The 15,945-nt window shown below is 56.9% G+C and overlaps 9 protein-coding genes across 9 annotated transcripts; 5 read left to right on the forward strand and 4 right to left on the reverse strand.

Moving 5' to 3' along the window:
- Positions 1 to 207: 207 nt before the first annotated feature.
- PHYSODRAFT_475074 (hypothetical protein) lies at positions 208 to 1,128 on the forward strand (the record flags this gene model as incomplete). The annotated part of the gene is made up of 1 exon (XM_009517117.1): positions 208 to 1,128. The coding sequence occupies one exon, from the start codon at positions 208 to 210 to the stop codon at positions 1,126 to 1,128; it is 921 nt and encodes a 306-aa protein (XP_009515412.1).
- Positions 1,129 to 1,879: 751 nt separating this feature from the next.
- On the forward strand, positions 1,880 to 3,585 carry PHYSODRAFT_293746 (hypothetical protein; the record flags this gene model as incomplete). Its single annotated transcript, XM_009517118.1, has 3 exons — positions 1,880 to 1,892; positions 2,013 to 2,710; positions 2,764 to 3,585. The coding sequence occupies 3 exons, from the start codon at positions 1,880 to 1,882 to the stop codon at positions 3,583 to 3,585; spliced, it is 1,533 nt and encodes a 510-aa protein (XP_009515413.1).
- A 278-nt stretch (positions 3,586 to 3,863) lies between these two features.
- On the reverse strand, positions 3,864 to 5,489 carry PHYSODRAFT_468703 (hypothetical protein; the record flags this gene model as incomplete). Its single annotated transcript, XM_009517119.1, has 1 exon — positions 3,864 to 5,489. The coding sequence occupies one exon, from the start codon at positions 5,487 to 5,489 to the stop codon at positions 3,864 to 3,866; it is 1,626 nt and encodes a 541-aa protein (XP_009515414.1).
- Positions 5,490 to 5,787: 298 nt separating this feature from the next.
- PHYSODRAFT_343735 (hypothetical protein) lies at positions 5,788 to 7,671 on the forward strand (the record flags this gene model as incomplete). The annotated part of the gene is made up of 1 exon (XM_009517120.1): positions 5,788 to 7,671. One exon carries the CDS (start codon positions 5,788 to 5,790, stop codon positions 7,552 to 7,554), a length of 1,767 nt encoding a protein of 588 aa, XP_009515415.1. The 3' UTR covers positions 7,555 to 7,671.
- Positions 7,672 to 7,813: 142 nt separating this feature from the next.
- On the forward strand, positions 7,814 to 8,617 carry PHYSODRAFT_321823 (hypothetical protein; the record flags this gene model as incomplete). The annotated part of the gene is made up of 1 exon (XM_009517121.1): positions 7,814 to 8,617. One exon carries the CDS (start codon positions 7,814 to 7,816, stop codon positions 8,615 to 8,617), a length of 804 nt encoding a protein of 267 aa, XP_009515416.1.
- A 180-nt stretch (positions 8,618 to 8,797) lies between these two features.
- Positions 8,798 to 9,715, reverse strand: PHYSODRAFT_554409 (hypothetical protein; the record flags this gene model as incomplete). Its single annotated transcript, XM_009517122.1, has 3 exons — positions 9,216 to 9,715; positions 9,028 to 9,135; positions 8,798 to 8,940 (listed from the first exon to the last, which is right to left on the reverse strand). Exons 1-3 carry the CDS (start codon positions 9,679 to 9,681, stop codon positions 8,798 to 8,800), a joined length of 717 nt encoding a protein of 238 aa, XP_009515417.1. The 5' UTR covers positions 9,682 to 9,715.
- A 129-nt stretch (positions 9,716 to 9,844) lies between these two features.
- PHYSODRAFT_468056 (hypothetical protein) lies at positions 9,845 to 11,617 on the forward strand (the record flags this gene model as incomplete). The annotated part of the gene is made up of 1 exon (XM_009517123.1): positions 9,845 to 11,617. The coding sequence occupies one exon, from the start codon at positions 9,845 to 9,847 to the stop codon at positions 11,615 to 11,617; it is 1,773 nt and encodes a 590-aa protein (XP_009515418.1).
- Positions 11,618 to 11,811: 194 nt separating this feature from the next.
- Positions 11,812 to 13,770, reverse strand: PHYSODRAFT_309064 (hypothetical protein; the record flags this gene model as incomplete). Its single annotated transcript, XM_009517124.1, has 2 exons — positions 11,812 to 13,191; positions 13,243 to 13,770. The coding sequence occupies 2 exons, from the start codon at positions 13,768 to 13,770 to the stop codon at positions 11,812 to 11,814; spliced, it is 1,908 nt and encodes a 635-aa protein (XP_009515419.1).
- A 253-nt stretch (positions 13,771 to 14,023) lies between these two features.
- PHYSODRAFT_321827 (hypothetical protein) lies at positions 14,024 to 14,776 on the reverse strand (the record flags this gene model as incomplete). Its single annotated transcript, XM_009517125.1, has 1 exon — positions 14,024 to 14,776. One exon carries the CDS (start codon positions 14,774 to 14,776, stop codon positions 14,024 to 14,026), a length of 753 nt encoding a protein of 250 aa, XP_009515420.1.
- Positions 14,777 to 15,945: the final 1,169 nt, after the last annotated feature.

Genomic DNA, 15,945 nt, shown 5'->3' on the forward strand with positions numbered 1-15,945 from the left:
TGCTTCTTGTTGCAGTGAACCTGCATAAACAGCTCGAACTCTCGAGAGTGATGGTCTCATACTTGAACTTTTCAGGTGCTGCATCTTGATTGGACCAGAGCAGGCAAACGTGGGGCCCCCGTTCTTTGACACAAAGACAAGAAAGCGTTAACCGTTCGTGTGCATTGCTCGTCCTGCCCGACCGCCGACATGACTGCTCCAGGCTTCATGCCCACCGGCTACAGCCTGGCTGCGAGCTACTACTGCCTCAATGCGAGCGGCGAGGTTGCCGACGTGGCCACTCCGGAGCCCCAGGAGCAGACGTCGACTGAGATTATTGACAAGGCCCCTGATTCTGAGCAAGTTTCTGGCGATACAGTGCAAGTGCCGCGTATGCGTCTGAGTGAACTCAACTGGAAGAACCGCACGCGGTTCCTGGAGATGATGCAGCGCCACTCGTTCGTGGTGCTGACGGACCTGGGCGAGACGCTGGAGCAGACGCACGACCAAGTGCTGCAGGACTTCGAGATGTTCTTTACGAGCGAAGACGAGGACTGGAAGAACGGATGCACCAGCAAGCACATTTACCGGAATGAGCAGGGTAAGCCGTTCTGGTACTGCGGCTACGAACACACCAGCGTGCGTGACTGTTTCCGCGTGGCTTGTGGGGATATGTCGCGACTGGTGTGGCCTTCTCCCGAATTCAAGGACCACTGGCTCTCGCTGCAGCGGCGTATGCAGCGCATTTGCGACCGCGCGCTGAGCCTCACTATGGGCTACGACATCGAACCGAGCCACAAACGCTCGGATAAGGACTTCTCCGTTTGCTACGGCCTGCACTACCCGAACATCAAAGGCAGTGGCCAATCCGAGACTGAGAATGTGTTTGAGCACATCGACCCCAGTTTGTATGTGGTGGAACCTGTGCCCAGTGTCGAGGGATTGGATGTGTACGACCCGCACTCGAAGCAGTGGCTCAAGGCGGAGAAGGTGTGCGTCCCGGGTAAAGAGATTGTGCTCTTCTGTGGACACGCCCTGAATCGAGCTACAGAAGGCCGTATTCCAGGAACCCTGCACCGTGTTCGACGCACCCCCGACAAAAGGTTCTGCATCATCTACGAACAGAAATACGAAGAATACTTCCTTTGAGTCTACCGGAGCTAGCTGGTGGTACATAATGAGCTACGTGTTATCTGACAACCTATTCCAGAGCTTAAAAAAAAACCTAGATTTTTTTTCGTTCAGCGCGTTATCAAAACTTCAAAGGAAGTGCAGTACTGTACTTCAAAGTATCTGTACCAAGAAAGAGTTGATTGGGAAGCACCATGATGGTGCTCTGGAAGTACAATGTATTAATAAGTTGTACAGTATGTTTAGTCGTAATCTGTACTACGAATCCACGCAGTGCAGATCCAGCACCTGATCAGGCTGATCAGGTGCTGATCATCTGGAGGCCCCCAGATGATAGTTTAGGGGCTGTCAGCTTCAACCATTTTGAAAATTAAGCTAGGTATCTCGTTACTTGTGTATGAGTGTTAAATGTTTTCCGGAATCTTGGGCGATGAAATGAGAACACTCAGCGGGGCAGGTGGCGAGCCTGCTGGAAGTTTTGAGCCGAGTGTATTGTTGTTGGTGCCGTACGAGGCACGATGTAGAGTTGGTCTGTGCCCTACGGCAAAAATCGAAGACTTGATCTGTGCCCTACGAGGCAAATCGAAGACTGACTAGAATGTCTAGGCTAGGAGCTCCACGGCGGCGCTCCTTGTGCTGTGCATGGCGTGATACAACCCACGTTGAAGAAAGCTTCAAATCGAGGTGGTGTAAGCTGGCTTGAACCAATGATCCACTACAGAGTGATTCTAAAGGACAGACACCACACAGGACGGGAAGGACAAATCACATGCCAAGTTGTGGTAAGCAGTGGACCGTCGAGTGGCTGAATTCGATTTGTCATTCTCGATTTTGCGTCGTCCTGAAGAAGTGAAGATCATATCTCGTCTTACGAAGATTTACACTGCGAATGGTTTCCATAGGATCGTTCGCGAAGCTGGGCTGGGTAGCCCTCTTAGCTTTTCAACCCTCATCGGTCACTTCCTACAAGATTTCGGTGACGACAACTACGCTGGTTGAATCCTGGGAGGGATGGGGAACCTCGCTTTCCTGGTGGGCCAACGTCTTCGGAGACCGTAAGGACATAGCCGACGTTCTTTTTACGAACATGACGTCGGTCTCGATCGACGGTGCTGCAGCGAACATCCCCGCGCTTGATTTTAATATCGCGCGCTACAATATCGGCGGGTCCGGCAATAACGTCATCGATGACAGCGGGACTGAGATTGCGATGAAGGTCTCGGAAAAGATGCCTGCATTCAAGGCGATCGAGTCATTCTGGCTGAATTGGGCCAGCACCGACATAAGTTCGTCAAGCTGGAACTGGGATGCGGATGCGAAGCAGCGTGCGATGCTTGGCCTGGCGTCCAAGCGTGGTGCTAACATCTTCGAGGCCTATTCGAACTCGCCACCGTGGTGGATGACAAGTAACCATGCTACAGCCGGTGGAGACGATGGCGCAGCTGACAACTTGCAAACCGAGTACTTCGAGAAGTTTGCCTTGTATCTGGCCACGGTTGTGAGCAAGGCGAAGAAGGACTGGGGGATCGAGTTCAACTATGTTGCCCCCTTCAACGAGGCTAACAGCAAGGCGTGGAGTTTCCGGAATCACAGGAAGCATGTCATTTGGGAATCAAAACGCAGAGCGACATTTTAACACTTTTGCGGACGCAGCTAAACAAGCTTGACTTGCAAAGCGTCGTCATCGCAGGAGCCGAAGAAAAAAATCCGGATGATTCACTCTTCATACTCACCGACATGGTACCCAAAGAGTTGCCAGGAGTTGATGTCATGGGTAAGGTGAATTCTCATTGTTCCGATGGAGTAGTCCCATACACCGGTGATAACCGCGACAAGCTGCAAGGCATGGCCTCCTCAGTGCGTAAAACGATGAAAATCTGGGATTCCATGTACGCCGACGAGGATGCTACCGGGCTCACCTTGGCGGAGACGATTGCTCGAGACATTAACGAAATGGGTGCTTCAGCCTTTGTGTACAGACAAGCACTCGACAGTGGAGCCGTGGGCCTCATCCAGTCGAATCCGGGGGACAAGTGGATCGGCACAGCCAACCCGAAGTACTACGTAATGGCTCACTATTCGCGCCACATCCACGCAGGGATGACTATTCTCAAGTTTGATGATCCGAACACTCTTATCCCCGGATCGTCGTCGTACGCCTTGGACAAGTACCCGAACTTTGTCGTTGCATACGACAAAGCCACGAAGGTACTGGTCATTGTGGCTTCGAATTCGGGAGATGCTCAAGCGATTACGTTTGATCTATCCGCCTTAGCTTATGTGGCTGGCCCGATCAATATCTGGACGACCGAGACCAACTCAACTACAAGGGCAACCTACAAAACCTCCAGTCTCGATATCATGTTTGGCCGGAGCGCCAGATTCACCGCGGATCTTCCAGCTCAATCCATCACGACGTTGGAGATTGTGGGTGCTGAATTGAGTGGTACGGTATCATTCTGGGAGCTGCTTTAGAAGACTTGAGACCCGATTGATTACCAGTGTCAGATGCGAAGAATCTGCAAGTTTTGCCTACATTCCCTATTGTTGTGTCAGCGTTTTTTTAGCCTTCACAACGCCCCGTTTTGCAGGCCGAACGCAACATGAACCTGTGGTAATAACGATCTTTCGCATTGACGAAGCAGAGGAGTGGAAGTAAAGAGATTTCGCACCGACTAAACGGCAACAACTCCACGTCTCGAGCATTCAAATCAATGTATATCGTCGCTGGAAGTTAGTTGATCTACACCCCGTTACGGCTTCTTGACCACACTGACGAATCCACTAGCTGCAGAAAAATACTTTTTGTTTGCCTCGGCAACACGTGCCTTCGCAGCTTCGGGGTTCATGAGCTCAATGCCCTGCACAGGTGTGAAGGCAAGACTCGATGCCAGTCCAGAAAGTGGAGGCTTGCTGGCAGAGGATGCGGCAAAGTTTGCAGCGCGCAACTTTTTGGTCGACTGCTTTTGCTCCTTGCGCATAATACGCAAATTGCCTGACCCTTCCTGGCCAAGACGGCCGGTCGTAATTCCCATGGCGTTGTCACCATACTCTTCGTCAGCGGTTGCAAAAGACTGACGGTTCATTTCACGCCGCACATCTGTCATTTGCAGCCGCTCCTTCATCTTGCGGTAGCGCTTGCCACCACGCTTCCGGCGCGGTTTCTCGTCGGGAATGGGCAGAGCCTTCTTGGTCTTGGCCTTCTGCGGCTCCTGCCACTTCTCCATCTTCCCAGCAAGCTCGGTGCGGAAGCGCGCGCCCACTAGGCCCTCCGTATCATTTTGGTGAGGCTGGCTATCGACGCGTGCCATCAAGGCTAGCTTACCAGCTACACCCCGGCACGCCTTCATGCGCAAGTATGGAGGCACACTCTGCACGAGATCGCAAAAGAACAGGACACCCGTATGTTTCAACGCCGCAGCCGAGGAAAACCCACTGAGCACCTTCTTCTCCTGCCCCAGCACTTGCAAGTTGCACGACGGAATACGTGCAAGCTGCGCCACACCACCAGCAAGTCCAATGAGCTGCGCCGCAATACGTGTGCCCACCAGTTGCGACATGTTCGGAGCCAAGTACTTCATGCGGCTCTCCACGAAGCGCAGGATCATATTCTTGTCCTTATCCAGCGACAGCAACTCGTCGCAAGCTTCCATGCACGTCTTCAAGTCCTCGGGTTCCAACGGTTTGCCACTGGTGCCCGAGCCAGTCACGGAGATTCCAATCACCGCCGAACTGGGCAGCAACTTGGGCAACTCCTCCACCACTGTCAAGTCCATCTCGTTGCCGATGACCTTGACCACGCGGGCGTAGTCCAGAGCGTTGGGCACGAGCGAGTCCAGCTCCGGGAACTTGGCGGCGTAAATCTCGGCGATGAACCGGTGCACGGCCTCGATCTCGTCGTCGATCTGCACCATCAGGTCGTTGGACGTCACCACCAGTTCGTACTCAGCGCTGCCTTCCTCCAGAGGCTGGGGCTTGGCTGAGGACGCGGAAGCGTCGGCGGCGTCGTCCACATCCACGTACTGCTGGATCTTTTGTACGTGTGCCAAGTACTTGGACGAGCGCTTGAGCGACGCGACGGCCGCCACGCCTCGCTGCTTCACACTGGAGCGCAGCGACTCCGCGAGGACCTCGGTCTTCTCCTCTGCGAGCTCCTGCTCTGTGTCGGGGCGCTTACGCTTGGCGGCGCGTGACTGGCTGGCGGCAGAGGCCTCGGGCATCTGCGCATCGCCGTCATCGTCGTCGTCGTCTTCAGCCTCTACGCCAGCGACTGATGCGGCTCCCAGCTCGGACGAGGTCGTCGGCGTCTCCTCCTCGTCGCTGCTGCCCCCGCTGAGCTCGTCCAGGTCCTCCAGGAATGAGTCTGCGAGCGTCGACATGGTCTCCAGTTCTTGTCTGCCAGAAATGCAATTGAAAACAATTATTGTTATGGCGTGGGGGTCAACTATCGTACTGCATAAAGATCGGAGATCTTGCCAGATCTATGGAAAGAAACGGTTTCAATATGCAATGTCGAAGTTGTACCCATTCTGATTGCTGTTCATACAAACGCCAAGTGGTTTCGTCTCCATTGGTGCCGCGGCGTCTAACCCTTTTAACTTTCTGAAGCTGGCAGTTCAGCATTCCCATCCTGCCACGCACGCGACCAAGTCAACAGCCAGACCAGAGCGGAAGAACATGCCGGGCCAAGAATCCAACACCAGCAACAGCAACAACTGGCGCCGCAAGACGCCGGCCACGGAACGCAAGAACAGCGACGCCGAGCACAAGAAGAAGAAGCCGCGTCGTGGCGGCCGCCGCAACAACAAGAACGCCAATGGCCAGGCTAATGGCCAGGCCGCCGCGCCGCCGGCCCCTGTTGCTGCTTCCCCTGTGAAGCAGGAGGCTGCGCCCGTGCAGGCCTCCAAGCCCACGAACCTGGACTACCTGTCGGATGTTCTGTTTGCGTCGCTGGACATCTCGGCCAAGACCAAGCGTGCCATCGTGGAAGACCTCAAGTACGAGCGTCTCACCAACGTGCAGAACGAGACGTTCCCGCTTATTGTGGATGGCAAGGACGTGCTGGCCAAGGCCAAGACGGGCAACGGCAAGACCATCGCCTTCTTGCTGCCGGTTATCGAGAACATGGTGAAGGAGGGACGTCGCTCCGGCGTCATCCCGACGCTGGCCATCTCGCCGACGCGTGAGCTGGCACTACAGATCGCGACGGAGGCCAAGCGCCTTACCAAGTTCCACGACCTCAAGGTTGCTTGCTTTGTGGGTGGTGCCAACATCAAGAAGGATGAGCGCACGCTCACCAGCAGCGACCCGATCGACATCCTCGTTGCCACCCCTGGACGTCTTGTCGACCACTTGAAGCAGAACACTGGCAAGATCGCCGACCGACTCGGCAAGGCCAGTGTGTTGATTCTGGACGAAGCTGACCGCCTGCTGGACATGGGCTTCCGCCCCGATGTCATGCGCATTATCGGATACCTGCCGAAGGAGCGTCAGACGCTTCTGTTCAGCGCCACGCTGCCGGCCTCCACCGAGGAGCTGAAGCAGGTCGCGCTGCGCAAAGACTACTCGTTCGTGGACACGATCGATGAGAACGAGGCCGACACGAATGTGCAGACCGAGCAGGAGTACGTGGTGTGCAAGATGGAGGAGGTGATCCCCATGGTGGAGCGTATCCTGGCTGCGCACATGAAGCTGCCGGCGTACAAGGTGATGCTGTTCTTTCCCACAGCTCGCTCGGCGCAGTTCATGGCCCAGCTTTTCCAGGCTGCGGGCTTCCCTGGTGTCCTGGAAATTCACTCCCGCAAGAGTCAGGCGGTGCGCACGAAGACGGCCGAGGCCTTCCGCAAGGGCCACAAGGTCATGATGTTCTCGTCGGACGTGTCGGCCCGTGGTGTTGACTACCCCGATGTCTCCCTCGTCCTGCAGGTCGGCCTCACCGACCGCGACCAGTACATCCACCGTCTTGGTCGTACGGCCCGCGCTGGTATGAAGGGCAAGGGCGTTCTTGTCCTCGCTGAGTTCGAGACGCCTCTGCTGGACAAGCTGTCTGACCTGCCTCTTGAGCCGAGCAAGACCCACACCACTGCGATGCTGGAGCCGTCGCAGTCGCGCGCGTTGGGAGTTGTCAAGAACCTGAAGCGCTACTCTGAGGTAGAGAAGTCGGCGCAGCAGTCGTACCAGGCGTGGCTTGGCTTCTACAACTCCAACTCGAAGCGACTGAAGCTGAAGCCCGAGCAGCTTGTCCACCTTGCGGCCGATTACAGCAGCATCGTCGGTCTGGACGAGGTGCCGAAGCTTGAGAAGAAGACCCTGAAGAAGATGAACCTCCTCGGCGTGCCTGGCATCGAGCCGTCGCCCTACACGCGTGACAGCAGCGGCAACTTGACCGGGGGCCGTGGAGGTGGCCGTGGCGGCGGGAACCGTGGTGGCTTCGGTCGCAGATAAACCACCAAGGAATCTGCTGAGGCTGCCAGAACTAGTAGAACGCCAAGTGACTTCCTCATCATTAGAACCCAATCGTAATTTATTGCAACGAAGGATGAGTCGGTTGACTAGAACATACCCCCACGAAGCTTGACGCACTTGCATCTCTGAATCTCATTGCAGTAAGGCAAGTTTGTTGCCAAACAAGCACGTTGTGTACCCATGACTACACCTGTAATTCCGTCAAACTTGAAGCGATCATCTCGTCGGTGCCGAAGAGATGGACGACATGGCTCGGATGCTGGAGAGCTATGCTGGCGGACTGCAGCAGTCGTTCGAGTCCGTGTTTGAGCGCGTGGGGCAGAGCTTAACGCAGAGTGCGCAGGTGATGCGCATGATGAACGAAGTGATGGAGTCGGCGATGCTGCAGAACCTTTCCATTCACTCGAGCTATGACCTGCACAGCGGGCTGGTCATCGAGGTGGTGAATCGCTCGCAGATCATGTTGGGGCAAACCAAGGTCAGCGCGAGGGTGGACAACGCAGAGGACGCTTTCTTCTCCACGACGCTCGAATCGCTTCGTGCGGGGGACAGAATCCAACTGCAGGCTCCAATTCATGGCGTCGCGGGCTCCATTGCGGGGTTCATCGAGCTGGAATGCATCAGCCCGGGGACGCAACAGCCACTCACGAAGCGCTCGCCGTTCCGGGTCTTTTATTTCCAGCAAGGTGCTTTCGAAGCTGTGCGGCAAGGAGAAGTAGGGGGCGCCCCGGATTCGTCAGAGGTGGCGGTCACGTCGGACAGGTTCCGGTTGACTCGTGTTAGGAAGCTCCTGAATCTCAGTCCTATCCGAGGCATCCTGACTGACAACGAAGGCAGATATCGATTTAGCCCACAAGTTCCGTGTAACGACGGCACGGTTTTCTATCTGTCGGTCGATGAGAGTACCCTCGATGGAGCTGCATTCCCGGTGACGGTGTCAGCGGCCGGAAGTCCCAGTACCATCGAAGAGCGTCGGCGTCAATGCGAGCAGATTATCGGTGAGATGGAGATTGAGGTCGCGAGCTCAGAGGAGGACTATTAAACGGGGTGAGAGAACCTATTATCAACTGGGCAAAGTGAAGAATCAAAAAGTCAATTGATGTTGGGAATCTCTATGACCACTTCATGTAGTGGCTCGTTGCTCGGCTAGTCGGATCATCATTCCTTCGAAAAGCACAAGCACTTCGCTTGCTCCTCTGTAGCCCATCCTTGATTATGTAGTTTACGCCCACTGGCGCTTAGAGAGGTAGCCGCGGTCGCTGAACCACTTGTGCAGCAGGAAGGACTGCGCGCCGTACATGGCGCCCAGCACCAGCAACTCGAACATTGTGTAGTAAATCAGGCGGGACTTGCTGCTCTCGAGGGCTATAACGCGGCAAACATAAAATGAATCAGTGGTTAGTCCATGTGGCGGCAACAATATCGCAAAACATCAAAAACTCCCGATCTTACTCTGGACGTGACGGTGTACTCGAGCACGGTAGTAGTCCTGCTCGTTGCGGATGAGCTTCAGCAGCGTCTGCAACCGATCCAGCGACGTCTTCACACCTTCCATGTGCTCTGTCATCCACAAGCAAACCACACACGTACGTCAACCTACTGAATCTCACCTCTCCTTCCCCCTAACTTCCCATACGCACCTTGGCGAGCCTGTGCGTCCAGCTTGTCCTCCTCGCCGAGGTCCTCCTCATTGGACAGGTCGAAGGACGTGTACCACTCGACCGTCTTCTGCCTGCCGTCGTGCATGTTGCTGAGGCAGAAGCGGTACCATCCGCCGCGGTGCTCGGACTCGAAGTTGAAGCCGTTGTGCTCGATGTTCTGGTTGGTCTCGTCGTGCTGGGTCACCACCATGTGGTCAAAGAAGTTCTTGTCCACCGTCTCCTCCTCCGGGTACGAGGGGAACGGGCCGAAGGCCTTCAGTCGCACGTCGTAGGACCCGGTCGAGTCCAGCACGCCGATCTTCATGTAGGCGGTGCGCTTGGTGCGCACGTACTCGTGGAAGCACTCCTCCACGCGGCCGTCGAGCTTCACGATCAAGGCGTCAGAGACCGCCACCCCCACCACCAGAGTCGCCGCCGCCACGCGCAGCAGTCGTCCGAGCGCCATCGTCGTCGTCCTCGTCAATGCAGGTGTGTGTGCAGGTGACAATCGGACAATGCCGCCCAAAATAGGATCCCTTGACGTCAGATTCATTTTAAGCCAATGGGCGCGCGCTAAAAATACCACTCTCGGTTCTGAAGCGACCCAAATTAAAGGCCAATCGCGCGAGATGTGGACGAGTCGCCACCGCTTGCTGCGGGCTGTGACCACCACCGCCCGCGGCTTCCACGCGAGCTTGGCACCGCGGGCGTCGGGCGCTTATCTGACGGACGTTTCGTTCGCCTCGCTGCCAATCACCCAAAAGTCCAAGGATGTGTTGACACGCGACATGGGCTACGAGTTCCTGACCCACGTGCAGAAGGACACGCTGCCGCTGGTGCTGGAAGGACGCGATGTGCTGGCCAAGGGCAAGACGGGAAACGGCAAGACCATCGCCTTCCTGCTGCCGACGGTGGAGCGGATGCTCAAGAACCCGCGGCCCAAACACGGCAGGATCTCGGCTCTGGTCATCTCGCCGACGCGCGAGTTGGCTCAGCAGATCGCCGTGGAGGCCGTGAAGCTCACGGACGCCCACAACCTGCACACGGCCTGCTTTGTCGGCGGCAGCGCAGTGAACAAGGACGTGAAGCTGCTGACGCAGTCTGCGGGCATTGATGTGCTGGTGTCCACTCCAGGACGACTGCAGGCTCACCTGGAGGACAACAGCGGACGCATCCGGCAGAAGCTGGAAGACCTGCAAGTGCTCGTCCTGGACGAAGCGGACCGTTTGCTGGACATGGGCTTCCGCCCCGATATCATGCGGATCATCAGCCACTTGCCGAAGGAGCGACAGACGCTGCTCTTCAGTGCGACGCTGCCCACCGCCACGGAAGAGCTCAAGGACGTGGCACTGCGCGACGACTACGCCTTTGTGGACACGATCGAGGGCGACGACCAGCAGACCAACACCCAGGCTGTGCAGGAGTACCTTGTGTGCGACTTGCAAGACGTCATTCCTGCTGTCGAAGGTGTGCTCGAAGAGCACATGAAGCAATCCGAATACAAGGTGATCGTTTTCCTGCCGACTGCGAGATCAGCCCAGTTCATGGCCCAACTCTTCCAGGCTGCGGGCTTTCCTAACGTGCTGGAGATGCATTCGCGCAAGAGCCAATCTGCGCGCACGAAAGCCGCAGATGCCTTCCGCAAGGGTAAGAAGATGATCATGTTTTCGTCCGACGTGTCGGCGCGTGGTGTCGACTATCCGGACGTATCGCTTGTGCTCCAGGTGGGTCTCACCGACCGCGATCAGTACATCCACCGTCTTGGACGTACGGCCCGCGCTGGTATGGAAGGACGCGGCATTCTTGTGCTGGCCGACTTCGAGAAGGCGATGCTGCAAGATCTAGCTGACTTACCGCTCACGGAACTGGAGAAACGCCCCCAGCTTGACAAGCACAACAACCGCACCACGCGTGCCTTGGCAAACCTCCACCCCCGCAGTGAGCTGGCGCAATCGGCAGAGAAGGCGTATGGTGCTTTCCTGGGCTTTTACAACTCGAACCTCAAGAGGATGAACATGTCCAAGACGAAACTTGTGGAAACAGGAGCACTCTACAGTCAGCTGATTGGTCTGGAGGAGGTGCCGATGCTTACGAAGAAGACGTTGAGAGCGATGGGATTAATGGGTACCCCAGGCCTCATTGCCGCACCTAAAGCTGCCAAGCACACGGGAGGGTCTAAGCCGAAAGGACCGGGGGGAGAATTGGCAAGGTTCAGCAGCGAAGGTGGTTACCAATCCATTCGCGGTAGGAAGAAGCATGATCGCCACGAGGAAAATGAAAAGCGTGGAGGCAGTTCGTGGAGAACGCACACCGGCGACGAAAGCAAACCATCTCGATCGGCTCGCCGCCCGAGCCGAGTCGCCTCACGTGAAGAACGCAGCCGTGAACGCAAAAGTTCCTAGATCCCAGCAGCGAAGAGGCCGCAAAAGTGATGGTAAGAGGCAAGGCAGGAGAACACCAGGTGCGTATCTTCTGTTAACGTAGACCACGACGATGCCCGAGCGCAGCTCATACTCTGTCTGCACCTCCTTCTAGGCATCGTATGGGCCTTAAAAGATAAAACATGCAACCGCCATTCGTACCAACGCACAGGCACTTACGCAATGGACCGATATCCTGACCGACGTTGACGTTCTGCAACAAGCCAGGTAGCTGAAGCACCAACAATAGCCCCGACAAGTGCACCGAGACCCACTTGAACGATTGAAACACTGCTCAATGTCGTTGTGCTGTCGCTACCAGCAGACTGCTGCACCACGAGGCCAGCACTCACATTCTGGCGGCTTTCAAACAGCTCAAACTGCTTCTGCAACTCTGGAACGTGCGGCGGCACCAGCGTTTCACCTGGCCATTTGGAGAATTCACTAAGCTTGAGCCACCACTCCGGGTAACCAGGCATCTCCATTTCCTCCGGAGCCTCTCCTGTCGTGATATACCCGTCCGTGAATTTACCCACAAGTTTCCAAGCAAAAGTCCACCACTCGTCAACAACACGCGACGCCAATCGGTTCGACTGCCCCTGAAGATAAGCGCGCACTTCAGATGCAGTCATTGTGTCCGTGTGAATGACGTGATGCTCCATCATCTTGCGCTCTGCGAAGCAAGCCTTCTGCAACTCAGCAATGCGCGCGCGGATGTCCCTGCTGATAGCGTCAAAGCGTATCATACTCCAATTGTTGACGAAACTGAAGGCCCACCATGCCGAACCGTGTGTAAACTCGCTTTCCTTGCCGAGGACGTACGCCAACGGCACTTCTTCCTGTGCGCAGGAGAAAGGCACGTATACCGAGGCATGCGGTGAGCTCTGTCCATACCAAGCCACGCCGCCTACTGCATCGGGAAGGTGAGCTCGTGCCTGCAGCACGAAACTGAAGACGGTGCGGTACATGGAGATCGGTCGTTCCCAGCCACCTACGACGCCTTTTTCATCGCCTCCCCAACGCATCGGCATACCAAACGGCCCTGCTGCGAGACCCTTGGACAAGTCGTATGGCGTGCCCTGAAAGTAGTCGCGCAGCAAGCGTGTCACGTCCAAGACGTCGAGATTCCGATCTGGTTCGACTGAAAACGGATACGTCGGAAACTCTGGATAGTGTCCAAGACGGGGGTCCAGCTGCAACGACGGCGCCACCAGATCGAACACGCGCCACATGCGACGGCCCATGTACAACGCGCGCACTGGATCCGGAGTCGGGGATGCGTAGGCGGCGGTGAAGTCAAACGGTCCTTGCTTCGGCTTCCACCACCCCATCTCTTCAGCGAATGTCAACACATTGCCCGAGGCCAGGAAGCGATCCGGGTCGTCCAGATCCATCTCACGAATCACAAAGCCGTTGGCTACCACCACAACGTGAGTATCAAGCACACGCTGCGCGGCCCACACCGCACTAGCATTCTGTGGACCAGTCAGCACGTGAAAGACCCACACTTCTCCGTAGCGGTCAGCGATTCCCAGCGTCTCGGCCGCGCTCACATACTCTGGGTTAGCCGGATCGCCGCTGTCTTCACTGTAGAATCCGTACTTGACAGCCAAGTCGCCCATGGTTTGAATTGCACAGCGAGCCGAGTCGCAGCGCTCAAGCGCGACTTTTGTGAGCTCGCCAATGCCGAAGATATTGTATCCGTGTGGGCCAGCGTCCGTCGGCCAGCCCACCGTCCTGGCGCCGCTCGTGCTCTCTCCGATGCTGAGCTGCACCTCGTTCATGAAGCCATAGTCCTGGTCGAAATAGCCGTACGTGTGTGGCACCTGCGGGATCTCACCCAACGGCGTCATGAGCTGCTCGTGCTCGTCCTTAGGCCGGTACTCGGGTCCTCGCTGGGTCGTCACAAGCCGCGGGTAACCTGGCTGCACGTTGTACACGTGCCGCATAGCACCTTCCTCGTGGTCCTGCGCTGGCACGCGCACCATGCGCAGGTCAGCGGCACCAAATCCCGCGTCGTCCGTGTGCGCAACGAGCGTCGAGCCGTCGACGGTCGCGTTGCGGCCGACGGCGACCATGGTGCAGGCGCTGGCGACGGGCAGCAGCGCGCCTGCGAAGAGCAGCAGTAGCGGCATCAGGCTTCGGCGCGGAAAGTGCGCAGGGACTGCTGTGACCGCGCTGATGGCACTCGTCATGCTGCTGCTGGTGATCGGAGGAAGCGAAACTTGAAGTGAACCGATGCCCTCTCGGCGGGATCTATCAACGGTCGGGTTCCGAAAAGTACGCGTTTTTTAGTCAGTGTGTTCCGAATTTTCGGGCTCCAATTTTGAGAAGATATCTGTATAAATATTTAGGTTGACTACCATAAAATACTAGGACGATGCACACTTAGGCCATGAGGCGCGGCCGGATAGGACCGAGGGCCGAGTACGGCAAGGCGCTGGACAGGGACAGCTCGCGGATGGAGGGCAGCTTGTAGCCGCTGCTCACCTTCCGGGCGGGGGAGAGGACGGGGAGGCTGAAGACCGACGGCTGCATCAGCGGGGACATGACGCGGTGCTGCTGGAACTGGGGCGAAGAGGCCACGACAGGCTGCGGGGCAGCGCCCGGGCGCGGGAGAATGGGCTTGCACTTCTCAGAGGCGGCGAAATTGGCCGGCGACACGGCCGCGCGCTTGGCGGGCTGCTCCCCCCCGGCAGAGGAGTTGCGCTTGCGCGACTTCTTGCTCTGGCGCTTGACGAGCGACATCTCGCTGTAGTTGTCGCGCGTGAAGTGCTCGCGGCTGTAGGTGGGGAACTGCGCGCGGGCCTTGCTCCACTTGCGGAAGCCGAAGTAGTTGAGCTGGCGCTGGAAGCTAGAGAAGTTTTTGTTCTTAAAGTACTTGGGCAGGATATGCGCGGTCATGGCCTCCTTGTCCAGGATCTGGAAGGCCAGGCCGTCCTCGGCCCAGCGGATGATCTTGGGGTTCTCGCGGCGCAGCATCTGATGCAGATGCAGCAGGAACGGTGCCACCCAGCCGCGCTTCGGGGTCTCCTCGACCGAGGATTCGCTGCTGGTGCTGGAGCAGCTGGCCACCGACGTCGCCGGCGACGGCGGGCACTCGGGCGCCGACTCGGGAGTAAGGAGGTCCTGGACGTTCATACTGATGGAGACTTGAGCTCGACGGAGCGAATTCGTGAATGAGACTGGCGGGCATCGATCGCTGCGTGTTTCTGCCTGCTGGCCGGACGCCCATAGTGAATCGCTATAGTTTTTCTTTTTTTGAATCTAGATTCGATTAACGCGGTGTATGGTACATTTGTATGCCGACCACCCTCAAGCGAATCTTGCTGCGGATAGGGTACCTTGCGTGAGAAATTGGGCCTGGTTGAACTGGGCAGAGCTCAACTGGGCAGCCGGAAATGGGCACTCTCCCGCATCTGCAGGAGCCACACACCACTGTGGACTCTGCAGTCTGCCACTGAGTGGATAGACCGAAGAGCAGCGCTTTTTCAGTTGTAGGGGGGCTGCAGCCTTCCGCTCTCATGGTTCGGGTCTTTTCCAGTCGTTCGTTTTTGGCGCAGTTTTACATGCACATGTGTACTGCCGGTTTTGAGTCGGGGATTCCGTCGTTACGGCTCTTCCCTCCTTCCCGCCCCAGATTCCGTTGGGAACAAACGCGGCGTTCGGAGCGCCGTGTTGGGCGGCACCAAGATTCATTTGCCAAACAAATTGCATGTGAAAATGCAGCGGTGAATCTCCCCGATCCCAGCGCAAGACGGGTTCGGGACAGCAAAATCCGCGCGAAAACAGGCGAAAAAATGAGACGACCAGGAAAAGGGTCATGCCCTCAAACTTTGCCAACTTCAAGCTGCACCCTCAAACGGCGCAGTTCCGCATCATGAAGATTCGCGTGCGCTTCCTGCTCGGTGCGTCTGCGTTGCCTGCACTAGGAGCCCCTCATGCTGTCCACTAACAACACCGCACGTATTGAGTGCATACACTGGCAGGCAACGCGTGCAGCTTCGTGTCGCTGGTGCTGCTGCTGGTGGCGTGCAGCGGCCAAAAGTGGGCGCGCGACGCCGTCAACTCCGTCGACATTGGGCTCTGGTTCCTCACGGTGCGGCGCTACAGGCCTTTGAATCTCTCCAGCAGCTGGTTATGGATACCTTTCGTCTCACGATGCTTGCCACCAGGGTACGGGCGTGCGCTACAAGCTCATCAACGCGGGCGCCGCGCTCGACAGCACCGACGTCACATCGGCGGATCAGCCAGTCACGCTATACAGCCGCTTCTGGTGAGGGAATCTCGTGGTTACTCGTTGCCGTAGG

This window comes from Phytophthora sojae (genome assembly GCF_000149755.1).
Source record: "Phytophthora sojae unplaced genomic scaffold PHYSOscaffold_1, whole genome shotgun sequence".
NCBI lineage: Eukaryota > Oomycota > Peronosporomycetes > Peronosporales > Peronosporaceae > Phytophthora > Phytophthora sojae.